This window comes from Triturus cristatus, chromosome 4_1, assembly GCF_964204655.1.
Source record: "Triturus cristatus chromosome 4_1, aTriCri1.1, whole genome shotgun sequence".
Taxonomy (NCBI): Eukaryota; Metazoa; Chordata; class Amphibia; order Caudata; family Salamandridae; genus Triturus; species Triturus cristatus.
Window position 1 is genome coordinate 43117246 of NC_140585.1, and position 19121 is coordinate 43136366.

A 19121-nucleotide genomic window follows, 5' to 3' on the forward strand; every position below is an offset into this window, starting at 1 on the left:
AATTAAATGATATTTTCCATACCTCTCCTAACTTGTTCTCTCATTTCCTTCATGTTTTTCCATCTTTTTTCTCCCTTCCCTGGCGTCCAGTTGCTCATCCAATCCGCCCGAAGCCTCCATCCTCCACTAGCATTCCGGCAATCTTGAAGGCTTTGCAGGACGAATGGGTAGGTGTGTGCTATGGGTGTGTGTTGTGTGCAGATGTAGACTACTGTTAGTACATTTGACCAATATTCCTTTCTCTAGGATGCTGTGATGCTGCACAGCTTCACCCTTCGGCAGCAGCTGCAGACCACCCGTCAGGAGCTATCTCACGCCTTGTACCAGCATGATGCCGCTTGCAGAGTTATTGCTCGTCTTACAAAGGAAGTGACAGCTGCTAGAGAAGGTATGAGGGTAGAGGTATAGCTGATGGAGACGGTATGAGGTGCAGCTGATGTAGAAGGACAGTGGCTGAAGAGGGTATGAGGGACAGCTGCTGGAGACGGTATGAGGGTAGAGTGTCAGCTGCTAGAGACGGTATGAGGGGGTAGGGTCAGCAATCCAGACCCCTGTGTTTGCTCATGGCCATAGTCTACCTGCGCAGGTCAGGGTTGCCAACTTCAGTGTACTCTGAAGCCCAGTGAAATCTGATGGTTCCAGCATGTGTGTTAGGCACTGAACAAGGACTACCTGTATGACAGATGCTTGGCTTCAGAGAGAGCTGCAGTAGAGGGTACACAAGTTGTTAGAAATACGAGCTGTTTAAGGTCCTCCTAAAATTTTTCATTCTTTCACAAAAAAATTGGCACATCCTTGTGATCATTCAGTTTAAGTGCTAAAGTAAAGTATAAGAATAGTATTTCCATACTATTCTCCTACGCTTGTGGATGTGATGCTCTGCATACAAAGTGAATATTCATCTTGCGGCCATGCCCGGTTTTATTTTAATTACTTGGCATGAATAAAATCAAAACCTATAACAGAACTGAGATGACCCCTTCCCCTCAAAACCATAATGAAGGTTTTTTTTCTCACTAAGGAGTTTCCGGTAGATGTTTGAGTATTACCTTTGAAGGGGATAATACAGGCAGACACGATTAACCCGCCCTGTCATCTACTTGTATGTAGAATTTCATGAGAGGTTTTTATTTCAGCTTGTTGCAGAAAGGGAGATAAGACAATGGGTTATTTTTAGAAAGGAGATGTGGTTCTAAACATATCCTGAATGGTTCTTGTGGTTCCCACTAGTGTTGTTTCCTGGAAGAACCACCGAATTCTAGTTGTTAACTTCAGTACCTAGTGTAAGGTGATAGCCATCTTACCATGTTGTTTCTGGGGTTTATAGACTCTTATCAGACCACCTCATGTCGTCCTTAGTGCATCCCTTTTTATGACATTTAAAGTCCATGTCTGAGTTTCTGCCACACGAATTTAAAGGACCTTCCCTGGTACCTGACGAGCCGAGAGCACACTTAAGAGCCCCCTTTTTTTGTACCCGTGGATGCTTCGTACCAATCCCAGTTTGTATCCTGGGTGCGCAGCACTCCAGCTGGGATGGGACTAGTTGTATTCTCTGTTTCTTGAATAGAAACAGCCCAGTTTGTACGTGGTACCCATCTCTCCAGCATATTTTGCCCTATCTATGCAGTTTGAGCCCCATTACTGAGTTGGAGGCGGTCAGTCTTGCATCTTGGAGTTAAAACATTTCTGTGGGTGCAGTGGAGGGCCTCTAGGGGAGGGCGTGCTCCAGTGAAGACACCAGAATGGAGACTTGTAAAGTGAAGACCTCACAGGACAGCTTCTCCACTACAGTCAAACCTCTGTAGCTTGTGGGCGTTCTCTGATGTGTGTTGTCTGTGCTGCTCATGCCCTTAACCTGTGTATCTTACCTTTCTCATTGCAGCTTTGGCTACTCTGAAGCCCCAGGCCGGCCTCATCATCCCGCAGGCGGCACCCGCTGCACAGCCTGCTGCTGCTGTGAGTATGGAGAGACAAGTACCTTTCGGTGGCTCCTCTCCCTCCGTCTCATATTCCTTATGCTTCACCCCATTACTCCTCACTCTATTGTGGATGTGTCTCCGGCTGTTAGACTGGATGTCAGTCTCTGAGTTATTCTTTTATCTCTCTCTGCAGGGAGCTGGTGAACCCATGGACCTGGGAGAGTTGGTGGGAATGACTCCAGAAATCGTCCAAAAGGTAAAACGCATCTTCAGGTTCATGTAGGGCATTTAGTGCCGGACGGGAGGGCAAGCTACAGTTCACTGCTTTACCCAATACTAGCCGTGGGTTTGGATCCTCCATGAAGTTTTCCAAACTAAGCATTGATGCGCTCTGCAGGCCACTGGTGCTCTCAAGCACTGATCCGGCAGGCAAAATGGCATATGATGGTATTGTTTACTAGAAGTTACTGCCTCTAGATATACGTTTGTAAGTTCTGAGTAATGTGATGAGTTCCTCCCCTAAAATATTTGTGATATTGGACAGATCACATTGACTCCCTGCCTCTTGCAGTTTATTCATCTATCTGCTTATCCCTGTGCTGCTCGTTTTTTCATAGCAGTGTTAGCTCCATTCGACATGTCAGCTGTGCACGTTTAGCATCAGGCTCCCAGTGTCATCAGACTAGAGTGACTGCTGACTCATTCTAAGGCTGCAAACCTGGCAAGAGCAGCACAGTAGTGTGGTGGTTGCAGCTGCGCCGGGCGGGGGTGTTTAGGTAAGAGTCGTCACCGGTCTCTTCGTGCTGCAGATAGATTGAGGCCAGCATTGTGCCATAGCAAGAGGGAGAGCTTGTGGACTGCATCTCGGGGATGCAGGCTATAGGAGTACAACATTAGAGCTTGTGGCAGGTCGCGAGAGTCCTTGGAGACCAGCATTGTGCCATAGCAGGAGGGAGAGCTTGTGGACTGCATCTCTGGGATGCAGGCTATAGGAGTACAACATTAGAGCTTGTGGCAGGTCGCGAGAGTCCTTGGAGGCCAGCATTGTGCCATAGCAGGAGGGAGAGCTTATGGAGTGCATCTCGGGGATGCAGGCTATAGGAGTACAACATTAGAGCTTGTGGCAGGTCGCGAGAGTCCTTGGAGGCCAGCATTGTGCCATAGCAGGAGGGAGCGCTTGTGGACTGCATCTCGGGGATGCAGGCTATAGGAGTACAACATTAGAGCTTGTGGCAGGTCGCGAGAGTCCTTGGAGGCCAGCATTGTGCCATAGCAGGAGGGAGCGCTTGTGGACTGCATTTCGGGGATGCAGGCTATAGGAGTACAACATTAGAGCTTGTGGCAGGTCGCGAGAGTCCTTGGAGGCCAGCATTGTGCCATAGCAGGAGGGAGAGCTTGTGGAGTGCATCTCGGGGATGCAGGCTATAGGAGTACAACATTAGAGCTTGCGGCAGGTCGCAAGAGTCCTTGGAGGCCAGCATTATGCCATAGCAGGAGGGAGAGCTTGTGGACTGCATCTCGGGGATGCAGGCTATAGGAGTACAACATTAGAGCTTGTGGCAGGTCGTGAGAGTCCTTGGAGGCCAGCATTGTGCCATAGCAGGAGGGAGAGCTTGTGGAGTGCATCTCAGGGATGCAGGCTATAGGAGTACAACATTAGAGCTTGTGGCAGGTCGCGAGAGTCCTTGGAGGCCAGCATTGTGCCTAGCAGGAGGGAGAGCTTGTGGAGTGCATCTCAGGGATGCAGGCTATAGGAGTACAACATTAGAGCTTGTGGCAGGTCGCGAGAGTCCTTGGAGGCCAGCATTGTGCCATAGCAGGAGGGAGAGCTTGTGGACTGCATCTCGGGAATGCAGGCTATAGGAGTACAACATTAGAGCTTGTGGCAGGTCGCGAGAGTCTTTGGAGGCCAGCATTGTGTGCCACAGTTAAAGTAAGTATAGTAAAACCGAACGCAGGAGAATGGCAGCAAAAACTGAAGAAGTGATGGGAACTAGTGTTGTGAAACCTAGTTAATATGCAGCTCCTGCGCGCACTCATTGAGTCAATAGCTTGCTGCTGAGATTGCTTTGGAACTTGTAGTAACGGCATTGAACCCAAACAGCCTTTTTGATAGTTGTGCTTACGAGGGCAGTAAGTCCATTCAGACTGCTGTAATCCATTTCCTAATGTGCTGTGAAATGAGAGCTCTGTAATGCCGTGCGTATAGTATAAGTAAATAATTCGCCATACCAGTGAGCACAGTTATAAACTGATTCCTGCTACAACGGAGCAGTGTGCAGGATACAAACATACTTAAACCCCTGCTAACTGTGTGTAACATGGCTGAAAGCGATGTATCAACTGCTGGTCGTTTCTGTGCTTCTGACTGTTGTTTATTGTCACATTTCAGCTTCAAGACAAAGCAACGGTGCTCACTACAGAGAGAAAGAAGGTAGGTGGTTTAAATGGAGCATACTAGGGGTGAGAGTCAAGGTGCAACATCAAATGGGTCATGTGGCAAGAGGAGTGCGCTTACACCTGCTGTTTATTTTGTCTCCACTAGAGGGGAAAGACCGTTCCAGAGGACCTGGTGAAGCCGGAGGAGCTCAGCAAGTATCACCAGGTGTCGTCCCACGTGGTGAGTACTTGCTAGGGGTGTCCGTGTGATTGTGCCCCTTGATCCGGGCGGGTCACAGCTTTGTTTAGTACAGTCACAGAAGGTGGCGCAGTCATCTAATTTCACGGCCAAACTAAGGTTTCTGATGCTTGGATGGTTCTGGTTTCATCTTCTGACATTAACTCGTTTTGTGGTCGTAGTATTCCGAATGGTAGCCACGTCTGCTCACATGCCACGTGATCTCTTACTGAGATTCGTACGGTTGAGTGAGATAGATTATATGAGGCAATCCAGGAGGATGGTGACGCCATCTCCTTTGCGTCTAGATGGAGTGGAGACGTGATGTGGATGAGCTATAGTACAGTCCTCTAATCTATGGCCCTACCGTTGCTGCACACCAGTATCAAGTGTGTGTATATATATATATGTGTGTGTGTGTGTGTGTGCTTTGAGTGCCGAAATGCTGTACTTTATGAATGGATTGCGTCCCCCCACGTTTCTTCCAGTTGTTTATCAAAAGGGGCCATCAAAGTAGTGCCGGGGAGTCCACAGAAACGAGGGGTGTCCTCAAGGTACTTAAAGGACAAGAGACGAAGTGCATATTGGATTTGTAAGCAATGAACTGCTATATCAAATCTTTTCAAGACGGTTATAATACAAGACGTCACCCCACTTCCAGCGGGGGGATTACGTGGCGATAGTTAAACCAAAAGATGCATATTATTACATCCCAAGATATCCGATGCATCAACAGTACCTGCGTTTGTTGTTAATGGAACATTTCAGTTCTAAGTCCTAATGTTTAGAGCAACTGCTACTTGCAACAAAATGTCTAGCAGTAATGGCTGGCAGCGCACTTAAGGGACAAATTCGTGTTTTCCCGTATTGACTGGTAAAAAGGCCTAGTCATGCTCAGCAAGTTCTGCTCCTTCTCCACCTGTTGGGCTTCACAGTCCTTGCAGAAAAATATATCGCCATGTCCAAGCCCGACCGTGTTTACTTACAGGAAAGTCTATCCCAGCAGTGTATAGTGATGGGATTTCAAAGGCCGCTTTCCATTCACCAGATGGTAATGAAACTATTAAGAATGACGACGTCATGTATGGTACTAGTCCTGAACACAGGATCACACACGCGTCTGCTTCAGCAGTGCTTAGCCCGACAGTGGCCAAAAGCAGCTGGGAAGTGGAGGGGGTGAAGGGGGGGGAGTTAGTGTTTGTGGAGCCCAGTGTTCAGCACAAATTGCAATGGTGGAACAAGAAAAACTTGTTAATAGTTTCTTGGATCTCCACCCCAGGAGGAAGTCCTCTTCAATACGAACACATTTGTGACATATTGGGGTATACACATGGGCCCCCTTATTATACAGAGCCAATGTCTGCACAAAATCAACTCCTCATCAGTGTGCTGCAGCATAAGGCGCTGCATGTATTTGGGCTTTTCAAATAACAATTTGGTTTCAAGTTAAAGAGGAAATGTAAGTCAAATCTACTATGTAGAATAAGAAGGGGGCCTGCACTAGCTGCAACTCTCCAAGACATTACAAACAATTTGGCTTTGGGCTTTACACTGGCTAAGTAACTGCCGGCAGAACAGCTACCGGGCTAGACAAGGCTTTTGCCGATCTGTTTAGGAGAAAACATGAGCACACATGCTTGAGAGATCAACTCTCGGGCATTCAAACGGTACTTCCAATGTCTGGGGATGCCAACGGTAGACCTGTTTGCCACACGTAAAAAAAACTTTGCATGCATCAACTAGTGAGGCATATCTGTTTACATTGTTTCCTCTCAGTTATCACATATTCAATTTGTAGTTCGGAAACTGCACCTCAAACCTGTTTTGCTAATTCTCATTGCCCCAACTTGGCCATACCGAATCTTACTCCATACCCGCAGAGATCTGTTCACCCGCTCATCAAACTACACCTCTACCAAAACCACCTCAGTCAAAATCCAGAGATGCTACTCCATCCCAAGCTCAGATTGCGCAACCTTGAGTTTTGACTCCTGAAATATTGAACTTGGAATGTGGGTATTTGCAACTACCACAAACATGCATGCAAGTTTAAGAGAAACCAGAAGCCACTATGTTGGCATGTTATGTTGTAAAATAGAAACATTTAGTGATGTTTTCTTCAACTGTTTGTAGCAAGAGTCCCAAAAATGTCCTGTTGCATGTTCTAATTTCGAAAGTTGGGCTAGCCTGTACTTTCGTACAAGTGCACTTGACCGCAATCCATGGCTGCCTACCGTACAGGGAACATGGGTCGGTATCCAAAATCCATGCAATTAACGCTTGTACGAAGGGTCTCGAATTAATATTCTCAAATGGACACCTGCTCCTGCATTGCGTCTTCACATTATTCCCACCAGACTTCCGGCCGCGCCCTTTGAGCCTCCCCATTCATGCTCGCTGCAGTTCCTATCTTTGAATTTACTCCACGCTGGGTCGGTTGAGGGACCATTTATATAGGTTCATAAAGACCAAGCTGTGTTGAGTTCTCGTGCTCTGTTTTGGCGTAGCGTTGTATTGCCTTTTCATGTCAATCAGGATCTAGTATTACCTTCCTGTCCCCCTTGGCTTCAATCACTGATCGTAAAACAATTGCACACGTCAATGGTCCGACGTCCATCGTGTGCTGCGATGGCTGTAAGAGTTCCATTAGGAAAATAAAGCACCTTCTTGTTGCGTTTCCACAGCCACCTCTCTGCAACCCTCTCTCAAAGGTAGAGGTTGGCAGGTAGGAGGGAAAACGGTTACATATTATATCAATTAATTAAATGTGCTTAAAGCTGGCTTAGATCTATCCCCAACAACTTTTATTCATGGTTTCCTGGTCAGGATTATAAATACTACACCGGACTGTGATAATGTGTGACTATAGGGAGATGCTCCGGCTCGCACACCAATTTCAGAGGCTCATTAGATGAAACTGTACTTCTGCAGTGTGATTTTTATGGTAACAGACCAGATTGGGTCAGACCTCAGTCTACTGAAAAATACAGGTAGGAGAATAGGGGCTCTATGGGATCTGTAGTCGTGACGAAAGGCTGATCGACCCTTATGTGCAACAGAAGACGTCTGAAACATGTTGACAGTTTTGCTGATGGGAGAGATGCACGGATATTAACTTTCCATATCTTGACCGTCCTGTGTAGAATTTAACCCGGACCAGGAAATCTATGAATAAACGGTGTTGTGGATATTCCTGAACCAGTTTTAAACGCCTTTAGTTTAGTTTCTCCATATTAGGATCCCTCAGACTTTTATGTTTGTATTGTCGTTCTCTCCCTTATGCTTCATCCCAGGCATTGGTCTACGTAGGTATGTTGTTAGCAAGCACAATGATGAAGCATGCCACTATCGGTGGGTGAGGGCACTTATGACGCAATTTGCAGTTTAGTTTGCGCCGCACTCATTCATAGATGCTTTTCTTTCCTCCAATTCATTTTTGTGTGTGTAAGGCAACACTAGTTCTCATCAGACTGGGATTAGAGATATGTATCTGGTTTTCCTACCCATATTTATCACCCTCTTGTCTGAAGTGAAAGTCTGTTCTGTTGTGGAATGTATTTTTTAATTTGCAAAATGGTGATTCACCCCCTCCCCCAACTATCTGAAAGATCTAGAGCCTCCTTTAAATCTTCATTGCTTTGCACAGTTTGGGGATCTGCCCACTTTCTGTTCAGTCTGCGTGAATGGAGTGGCGCAGATCCGAGTGAGTCGCTGCAGGCAGACTCTGACAAACTGTCCTCTTTGTGGCCGGCTTGGCACTCTGGCAACACTTGTTAGAGCTGCAGTGAACACCGAAGACCATGAAAGAACCATAGCTCTGTTGCACAAGGAGCTGCCGCTTTACCCCTAAGAGTCGGCTGTGCAATCTTGACAGGCCGCCTGGTGACCCAAGGGCGGGGCACTGCAAAGGGCACTCATTACAGACCCAGTGCAGGTATTCATGGAATCACATTGGTGTGTCTCCTGGAAAGACATTTAAGGGGGGAAACTCCTGCTGCAGTGATGATCTGGGACAGTTTTAATCGCCATCATTGGAGTTGAAATTGATCTGTGTGACCTGAAGCTGAAGACCAGACTGTAGAAACACTGGTTGGAATTAGTCCAACCTTTTAAATTCATTGAAATCTGATCTTGTTTGTATGCTCTCTGCCTCCTGAAGCTTTGTACTTGTGCTCTTTTCATTATGTTTCTTGTGTTTGAGCGCTTTTTTTTTCTTCCACCGTCAGGGGCTACACAGTGCCAGTGTGCCAGGAATCCTGGCCCTCGACCTCTGCCCTTCCGACACCAACAAGACACTCACAGGTGAGTTTTCAAACCCCCAGAAGAAATGCCATAGGATGCTTGCAGTCTGAGGGCTCTATTTATTCTGCTGTGTTGCGTCCTCAGTCTGTTTGCTGAGTAACCTGGAATGAAATTCTACAGATTGCATCTCGAGCATGTAATATGTGTCATTTGTACAGCCAAACAGTTAGCGATTCTGTATTCTTATCACTGGAGTCTTTAACGTTATTGTAATTGGAGGAATTTCTGTGCTAACTTGAGATTTTAGGATTGATGAGACCAGAAAGTAAGTTATACTTTCTGGTTTCTTCTACATAGGCCATCCTGCCCACACTCTGCATGCCTTTCTGTGTGTCCATAAACGCCTTCCCATACCCCCTACCTTTACACCCACTTATCTAAGTAAGTAAAGTATTTATAGAGCGCACAAATGCCAAGGCATCTTGGCGCTGAGTGTAGCATGTGGCGTGTGCTGTTTCAAGGGACAATGGCAGTTCACCTGAGCGGAATAGCCATGTCTTGATCATTTTCCTGAACAGTAGTCTATTACGTTGTAACCTAATAGTGGCCAGCTACTTGTTCCAGAGTTTGACCACCCGATAGGATGAGCTTCTCACCCCCACCTGGCCCTTCGAATTAAGGAGACCTGAACTAGTCCTATGTTAGCTGATCTAAGGTCCCGTCGCGGAGAGTACCATAGAAAGAGTTTCTGCATGTCGAATGCTCCCCCCACTATACAGTGCTTTGTGTACCAGGCAGAGAGCTTTGAATTCTACACGTCGCTGGACCGGAAGCCAATGAAGCAGTCTGATGCTGTTAGAGAGAGAGTGGTATTTGGGAATATTAAGCAACACTGGAGCTGTGGCGTTCTTTAGAGACTAAAGTTTTACTCATTTGTCCCCACGCCAAACGCACCTTTTGCGCCAGTTCTTTTTGTAACGCTGCTCCCTGTACTCAGTCACCCCAACCCTGCACCTCTGCTGCCTCCTATTCTTTCATCTCCAGTTATTCTCTCCCCGCCTTTCTCCATCGGTTCGCCTCCTTTACATTTTCTCTCCGTGCCAGTGCACTTACCTCTAGTTCAACACTCCCTCTGCTGTACCCCTCCACCCCTCACTTTCTTGTCTTTTGTTGCCTGTTCACCTCCTCCTTCATTGTCATATCTGCTTTCTCCAACATTTACGTGTTCTTTTCCCTCCAGGTGGGATTGAACGCACCTCTTATCACCTTTCTCTCCTCTCCCCTTTCTCTCATCCTGTCCTTTCTTGCCCCTGCCTGACCTCCTCACATCATCTCTTCACTCCCACCCCATTTCTCATTTCCCATTCTCCCTCCACACTTAGTAAAGGCCTCTCCCCACTTTCTCGTTTCTCCTCTCCACGCACTTCCTCACCTTTTCATCTTCTTCACCTACTTTCCCCCTCACTCTTTCTTGTTATCCTCCACTCGCCAGGGCCAGCTCCATTCTCGTTTTGCTTCACAACCCCTGTACCATACAACTCAGACCACTTCCAAACCACCTACTTCAAGCTCTTACAACAGGACATACCAACACTTTTCACTGCCCTTTGACCGATCAAACAACAACGGTTAAACCTTCCATGCCACCCTTCCTTGTAGTGTTTACACCTTCAATAAAAGGTCCTTCCAGGGGCATGAGCTAGGGAAAGCTGACTTTCAAGGACACAAGCACAGAAATTCCCAGATCAAAAGCCCTTGAACAAAGGAAGGACGCCCATTTAAATATTATAAAATGTTTGGTTGCGGAGAAATCTGCATGTATGCAAGGAAACAAAGGGAAGAGACTAAACATCAGTGACCCTTATGGGTTCAGCCTACCTGCTCTGAGGTCCTGCCTAAACCATGCCCGGCAAGTAACTGGTTAGCAAAAATACTGGGTATGCCTGCTCTTTCTACCTAGTAGGACAGTATAAAACATGAGTATTTGGTCGTAATGACCGAAGTAAAGTTACATTTGTCTTGAGTATAAAACATGAGCATTCCTTCCGGTCACACAGAGCTTGCCTAGACCCCATAGATTTAAACAGAAGGCACAACCTTTGGAGACTGGTTACATTGAGGACTGAAAGCTGTGAACCTCACAGTGCAAATCCCCTCCAAGACATCAGATTACAATTACATCTAAAGGATAAACACAAATGAGGGTGGAAGGTTACAGCACTACAGTTGGAACTAACCTCACATTAAACCAGGTTAGCCTAATTCACTCGGGTCAGGAGACAGTCGCCCCAGACTAACTCTTCTCATGGAGATCCCATATGCAAACTAAATAACATGGTGTGAAGGAGACTTAGATTGTCTAAGGAATATACCTGTGAGACATATGTGCCCATGTTCTCTTCTGGAGCCCCATGAATGGCTTGTTTTGTGAGTCTTCCATGTTGTCTCACTCGGTGCATCTTTCTCCCTCTCAGGTGGGGCGGATAAGAATGTGGTCGTCTTTGACAAGAGCTCTGAACAGATCCTTGCAACTCTCAAAGGTCACACAAAGAAGGTCACCAGCGTGGTCTTCCATCCTTCACAGGTAATGCCGTGGTGTCCCATCGATTCTGGTCTATCAGTGTGTTTCCTTTCAGGTCAAGTCTGTGGCTCTCCTTGTCTTATTTCCAACTGGGTTTTGTGCTACTATCAGTTGTTTGTTACGCTTCATGAAAACAGTCTTACTTGCTGTTTGCACAAGATCGTGCCTTCTTCCTTTCTTGCTTGTTCGTTTGACATGCATAGTAGTGCAGGCAGTAAGGGGGTTGCTTTTCTTTTGGGATGACCTTCACACTACTGTCGCCCCTGGCATTGACTGACCACCTTGTGATGAAGATAATGGTTGTTTCCCCTTCTAACATCTTCTTTCTGAAACTGACTTTATTCTCTTATATTAAGAATAATCCGGACCCAGAACCACCCCTCTGTTCCAAGATTGATCACTTTCCATGCCGTTGTCTGATTTATCCCACAGGAGCTGGTATTCTCAGCCTCACCCGATGCAACCATTCGGATCTGGTCTGTTCCAAACACGTCTTGCGTACAGGTCCTGCGGGCCCATGAGAGTGCGGTTACTGGCCTGAGTCTTCACGCCACTGGAGACTATCTGCTCAGCTCGTCCGATGACCAGGTACCTGGAGCTGGTTAAAAGACTTAACTGCTACGCCCGTGCTTGTTCAACAAGGAGATTCATCTGGGCATGGGAGAGGCAGGCATAAGCTTTCTGTCCAGCAGGGAAACGTGCTGTCTGTGAATGATTGTGAACTGAGGTATTAAAATGTGCTTGGGAGGTTGAGAGTTGTGGATAATTTTATGTTTGCAGTGGTACAGGAGTAGGTAACTGAAGAGCAGTGTGTGCTAAACCTTACTTTACTAAAGCATAAAACGTTCCAGTATATATCACTGTTGTCATAAGATAGTACTGAGCAGCAGTAAACAGAACTGTGGTCTCCAAGCATGTGCACATAAGTCAAGGCCTCTGTGCACATGCTGTGACCTTCAATCATGCACATGCAAGCTTCAAGGAACCCAATTTCCAGATGTAGTCTGTTGTATCTGATCAACTTCCTAAATTATAGTATTGCATCCGCTCCTTGGTGTAAACACAAAATTATTTTGGGTAATGCAGCAGCAAAAGCAGTATTTCTAACATGCAGGATGTTTGTCATTGGTTTGCTGCTTCTCTTCTTTAAATGGACCGTAAGTGAGCACTTTGCACTGTTGTCAATTTTTCTGTTTTTCAGTACTGGGCGTTCTCAGATATCCACATGGGACGTGTTCTCACCAAGGTGACAGATGAGGCGTCTGGATGTGGTAAGGTTCATTCAACCCAGAGAATCCTCCTCCATAGAATCGCAAAGAATCTAGACCCTTCTTAAGAACGTACACATCCTGCACATTGGTTTTTAAAACCTGCAGATTTTTACATCGACGTAGAATCCTTCCACCATCCTTTTCACTTTCCTCCCAGCGCTTTTTCTGCTACTCCTCTTCGGTTCCATGCACGGCTTCTGTAATTGTAAGCGCTGAATGTCTCTTAGGCTCTGTATAGCTCTTGTACCTGATTCGACACCCTCACCAGCATTTTAATTGAAGAACAACCAGGATCTGCAGTTGAGTAAAATAGTTGATGATGGACTCAATGATAACGAGTCATCACTTTTCCTGATAGAGTAGCTGTGCTAGGGCACAGGATTTATGGTGAGTGTTGAATGTGCTGGCTAAACTAGGTGTTCTACCCCCACACCATCCTCAAGAGTGAGCCTCGACCGCTCAACCCCACTTTGGCCTAAAAGTCTGTCTTAAAGGTCAAACCCGGAAACTGTTGCCCTTGCAATTTCATTGAGCTTTCTGTAGTGTCGGATTTTTTGCATTTTCATTGAGCTATGCGAGAGTCCTATAGGCCCAGGAGAACAGCCCGAGAGCCGTCCACAGATTTCGAAAGGTCTCCACTCGTGGCCACCAGAGGTAGAATGCATCTGCCTGATGTAGGACCAAGATCCACCCTCCAGTTGATAGAATTTTCATTCTAAGAAATTGTAATATTTGCTTTCGAGTTTCTTTGAACAAAATCTGTTTGTTTTCTTCCCTGGTTTATTTTCACCCCCAGGGATGGTTGAATTTCCCTTCAAAACCTTATCATACTGTCCAGCTCCCCACCATCTTTGCTTCGCCTTCACGTGGCTGGCCCCTCCTGGCCATTGACACCGTTCAGTTCCCATGACACTAAGCCACCCTACTCCTTGACGCCATTAATTCGGTCTCCCACCATTTTGGCACTCTTCTTTCTCTTCCTTTGTCCACTCCTTTCTGCCTGATGCTTCCCATCGAACACTGCTCCAGCTCATTTAGTTTCTAGTCCACTTTGCCGGCATTGATCCGATCTTCTCTTGTCTCCCCCCAGCCCTGACTTGTGCGCAGTTTCATCCTGATGGTCTCATTTTCGGAACAGGCACCATGGACTCTCAAATCAAGATTTGGGATTTGAAGGTACGTGAAGACTGCTACCCCAAGATGGACATTTACTAATCACTCAATGCATAACTTTATCAGTGGGTCTGCAGACTTGTGTGGTGGGCACTTCCAATCCAGAGGTAACTGTGCGCAGGTTTTTCATTATGCAGTGTGTTAAGTGGTCACTTCTAATGAGATCTTCGCATGCATGCAGCAGTGGCTGGTACCACTGGCCCTCTAGCAGATTTACTCAGACCTGGCTGCACAAAGCAATCTCTGGGGGCAGGGCTTCCTCAACACATGCACAGCTCACATTGCCGTTTCCTCCACACATGCACAGCTCACATTACCGCTTCCTCTACACATGCACAGCTCACATTGCCGCTTCCTCTACACATGCACAGCTCACATTACCGCTTCCTCTACACATGCACAGCTCACATTGCCGCTTCCTCTACACATGCACAGCTCACATTGCCGCTTCCTCTGTATCAGCTGGTCTCGGCCTACCGTTAGTCAATGAGTTTGTGCCGATGAATAGCGCCTGTAAGCAGCATGGTTTTACGCATGCTCTTCTGCAGCTTCAGGAGTGATGATATCAGTGCTTCAAGTATAGAGATACCGGGGTTCAGAGGTAAGAGGGCTCGACTGTACCCAGATCATGCTCTCTACTTGCATTAGGGTCCATGGCACCCTTGCTATGCTGCTGTGCTGTCTCCTCTGTCTGCATGTGCACTGTGAGCACTTTACATGCTAGTGCTAAGAAGGTAAAAGGATGTATTTGTGGATACTGGCCTGGAGGGAGTAAGGTACATAATGGGGTATTGGGGCTTTACAGGTACAGACCTGGAGATAGGAAATTACATACTGGGCTATCCCAGATACTGCCAGAGATAGTGCTGTACATCCTCGGGCATTGCAGATACTGGCGTAGAGATGGTGCTTTATGTCCACACTAGTACGTTGCTGATACTGGCGTAGAAATGGTGCTTTACATCCACACTAGTACGTTGCTGATACTGGCCCAGAGAGGCTGCTTTACCTCCTGGGGCATTGCAGATACTGGCATAGAGATGGTGCTTTACATCCTGGGCATTGCAGATACTGGCGTAGAAATGGTGCTTTACATCCACACTAGTACGTTGCTGATACTGGCGAGAGATGGTGCTTCACATCCTGGGGCATTGCAGATACTGGCCCAGAGATGCTGCTTCACATCCTGGGGCATTGCAGATACTGGCGTAGAGATGGTGCTTTACATCCACACTAGTATGTTGCTTATACTGGCGTAGAAATGGGACTTTACATCCATACTAATACGTTGCTGATACTGGCCCAGAGATGCTGCTTTACATCCAGGGGCATTGAAGATGGGAGGAAGGGCCTTTGGCACAGCAGCATCACGTCTCTGGAATGAGCTACCCCAAAACATCAGACAAGCGAACTCCCTGCTAGGCTTCAGAAATACCTAAAGACCTGGCTATTTGCCAGGAATGAGAAGTAATGCTTCCTTGTTAATAGTCAGGCCCGTTTCTGCTGATCCTATCTACCTTGGTCTCAAAGCGCCAGGATACCTGTGGGGTGATCGTTGCGCTATATAAGAATGCCATACAATACAATACAATACAATACAATACTAATACATCAGAAAAACAAGTTACTTACATTCCATAATGACTCTGTCTGGTAGTTCCTCTAACAGCGTATTCCTCACCACCCTCTGTTGTGTAGACTGGTCTTCCAGGTTTTAATAAAGTTCCGTGTCCACCTACCCGAGTGGAAATGGTTTGCACTGTAGAAAAGCGCAAATGGGCTGCAAGAAGTGGCTGAATACAGACGTGAAAATCTTTGCATACTGTGTTTAATTCTTTCTGGGTCTTTTCTGGGTTGTAATATGTATCACTCCTCCCTCCGTAGGAGCGTACAAACGTGGCTAACTTCCCGGGTCACTCTGGCCCAATCACTAGCATCGCTTTCTCTGAGAACGGATACTATCTTGCCACTGCTGCAGATGATTCATCGGTCAAACTATGGGATTTGCGCAAACTGAAGAATTTCAAGACCCTTCAACTGGATGACAACTTTGAGGTGCGTGGCTCTCTGATTTCCAGGCACACTTCTGGTCTCTTCGGTGGCTTTGTTGTCAGATATTGGACCCAATTTTAACTTTTTTTTTTTTTTTGTCCCCAGGTGAAGTCCCTGATGTTTGACCAGAGTGGAACATACCTTGCACTGGGTGGAACCGATGTTCAGATTTATATTTGTAAGCAGTGGACGGAAGTGCTGCATTTCACAGGTATACCTCGGACTGCTCATTTATTTGTGCATTCTATTGGGTCTGCAGCCTCAATCCGGGTGCTCACCTTGTCTTTTTCTCTTCCACTTCCCATTCACAAGCCTCCCATATTGCCTTCCTTCTCTCTCACTTTATATGGAGTTTTAATGTGTGTTCTTAAAACCTCTTTTTCTCTCGTCTTTGCCTGGTTAGTTTTTCTTCTACCTTTTCCTTGTTGGCGCTTCTCCTAGTCCTTTTTTCTCCATTTTTTGCTTCCAGTTATATCGTCTCCACTTTTTCTTTTTTTCTTTTTTTTGGTTGAGCTTTCTAGACTTGTATATATTTTGTATATACTTCTTCGTGGGCGGGCTTACAGCGCACCCACTGCCTTTTATTTGTTTGTTTCAGTGTCCTTGTTCTTCTCTTTTTATACTTCTACTTTCTTGGGTCAGTTTGCTATTTGCCTCTTCCTCCTTTGCTTTTTGCATACTTCAACCCCCCTTCTTGATCATTTTTGTTACAAGTTCCTGATCAGTTTTGTGATGAGTCACTAAAATAATTCACATACCCATTCTTTCTTTACAGAGCACAGCAACCTCACCACCGGGGTGGCCTTTGGACAGCACGCCAAGTTCATTGCGTCCACAGGAATGGACCGAACCTTGCGCTTCTACAGCCTGTAGAGTTCGCCACCCTGCCCGGGGCAGCCCCGTTCTTCCTCTCTGGCGTGACTATAGTGCCCCCTCCTACTGTTCCTCCAGCAGGGCAGGGTGTTTGCTGGGGTGATCGCGGTTTTGTCTAGTGATTGATTTTGCCGTGATTCATGGATGCTCCTTTTCCCCCGAGACACAGGAACGTGAACGACAGACTTTAATGTTTTTCCTTTCTGTCCCCCTAAAAAAACGTGACGGGACAGTGTCATCGAGCCATCCATTGGAGCAGGTATGCTGCAACTTCTACCATGGTCTCTCTAATGTTGCTGCAGACATTCTTGATCTGTTCCTTTTCTCACCGCTGTGATTCTCTCACTTGACAAAGGTGGGAAATAGGGACAGATGGAGAAGTCCTACTCTTTCCCCTAAAGTGCCTCTTCCCCACTGGGTTCCTCCTTGAACCTATTCAGCTATCACAAGTTGACATTTGGCACTTGAAGCATAGCGCACTCCCAACAATGATCAGACCTCCTGGAGACGAGTATGCACAACCCAGATGCAGCTGCTGTAGAAGTCCTGACATAAGCTGATCCTGGGACAGAATTCAGATGTTCTCTGGACCTTACACAAGACTTACCCTCATCCATTCACATTTCCAGTATCTGCTGTGGGCATTGTTATAGAGTGATATCAGTCTTTGTGGTACTAGGCGAAAGGAGTCCGACCATGAAAAGATCTGCTGTCCCAGGCGTACATAGTCCCCACTTAGTAGAAATGATAGCCCAGATTTTTAGACCACCATCATGAAAATGCAAGTTTGTGGCCCCTTGTATATAAACCTACTCAGAGCCCAGTCCTGGTGGTTCCTGTTCTACAAACCCCATTATCAGATTCTCCTCTGCTTCCTGTACATAATCATACGTGTTGGATATCCCGTTGACTCTATGGCCCCACTATAGAAACTCCATCCGGGAGTTGTAGCCTTCACACCATGTCTTCTATTAAAATGCCCCTTCGGATCCAGTCTACCTGTCACCTGCCCGAGAAGCCTCAGTCTGGGATTGTGGCTACTGCTCAGCCTGCTACTGACCCTCTGCTGCATCCATATATGTGCACACGTCACTCTCTTGTGTGACCTCCTTTGTATGACCAACTGAAATCATTTTCGTTTTTGTTGCAGTTCCTGCAACATTGCCTCTTCTGAGTTTAATCCAGGCTCTGTTACGGCTTCAGCTATGCAAATCCTGCCTAAGCCCTTACCCCAGGTGCACATGTACTTCTTTCCAGCCTTCTGTGACTTGTCACAAAAGCTACATGACTTTTCTGCAAGATCACCTAATCCCTGCTTCTTCCCCATAAAATTATTGAGAGCTTAGAGTAACTTCTGCTGCTCCTGCTATATAAATCTCACAATCTTGTCTGTGACCTTGTTAAACACACACCAGCCTGCAAACAAGATAGTGTTTTCGTTTTGTACGCATACTCCACGTGCCCTCACCAGACTCCAGTTTCTGCTGACGCTACTGCATATGTGTGTGTGTGTGTGTATAGGGAGCCCAGCTTCTTCTGTGACTTCTATCCAAGCCTCCCCTGGCAAGGGTTGTTTTCTCTCCAGCTTCCACTCTACATATCCAATTCCTCTCTCATCATGAGGTTCAGGTCCTTTCTGCTGATATTCAGTACATACAAACCCTCCTGCGGTCCTGCAGTGGTTTCATCATCTAGTTTCCTCACAATACAAACCTCCAGTGTTCAAGTAAAATACCAGTTGTTGCTGCTGCCACCTCTGCATTCTTCGAGCTTGTGCTAATGCTTTTCAGTAATTGCAGTCTCTGTTCTGACCCCAGCTGTACAAACTTCACTTTGAGCACATTCTTCTACATGGATAATTAAGAGGGCTACCTTTTTATTTTTTGATGGATTTTATTCTGAAATCGAAGTTTGAAAGAGTTGCATTTTGTAAGGCAGTACGTACATAGTTGAATAATAAAAAAATGATAACTTGAATGTTGTCTCTGTGGTTAAGTATTGTCTTGCTCTTTATATTTTTGGACCTTGTTCATACTGAGGACAAGTCGAGGCCATTTAGAAGCAGTGCAGGTTTTGTTTAGAATTGGCATGGCAGATACCTTTTGGGGAAGGCGTAAACATTCTGATTGGAATTGGAAAATGCTTCAAGTGTTTCTGGAGAGAGGTTCATAAGGTAAGTCCATCTACTAAGATTACAGGAGAGTTCCATATAAAAATGCTGGGTATGGTTTGAAGGATTCAAAGGGGGAAAGATGGAAAACAGTCAACAGCACAGCATAAAGAACTAGGAGAAATTAAAACACTAGTGTACAATTAAAAGTAATAATAAATATTATTTTCTTCTTGGCAACCTATACCAAGGGAAGCAAAACTCTGCAAAACAAGACTAC

General features: G+C 46.2%; 1 protein-coding gene across 1 annotated transcript in view; it reads left to right on the plus strand.

The window, feature by feature from the left end:
* Positions 1-18708, plus strand: part of PRPF19 (pre-mRNA processing factor 19) — a 37496-nt gene extending 18788 nt beyond the window's left edge. The window contains exons 3-16 of the mRNA XM_085651466.1: positions 91-167; positions 247-388; positions 1886-1959; positions 2116-2178; positions 4315-4356; positions 4468-4542; positions 8766-8841; positions 11256-11365; positions 11795-11950; positions 12564-12633; positions 13724-13809; positions 15691-15861; positions 15964-16069; positions 16634-18708. Coding sequence (XP_085507592.1) covers positions 91-167; positions 247-388; positions 1886-1959; positions 2116-2178; positions 4315-4356; positions 4468-4542; positions 8766-8841; positions 11256-11365; positions 11795-11950; positions 12564-12633; positions 13724-13809; positions 15691-15861; positions 15964-16069; positions 16634-16731 — 1346 coding nt within the window. The 3' untranslated portion in view covers positions 16732-18708. The remainder of the gene's footprint in view (positions 1-90; positions 168-246; positions 389-1885; positions 1960-2115; positions 2179-4314; positions 4357-4467; positions 4543-8765; positions 8842-11255; positions 11366-11794; positions 11951-12563; positions 12634-13723; positions 13810-15690; positions 15862-15963; positions 16070-16633) is intronic.
* The last annotated feature ends 413 nt before the right edge of the window (positions 18709-19121 follow it).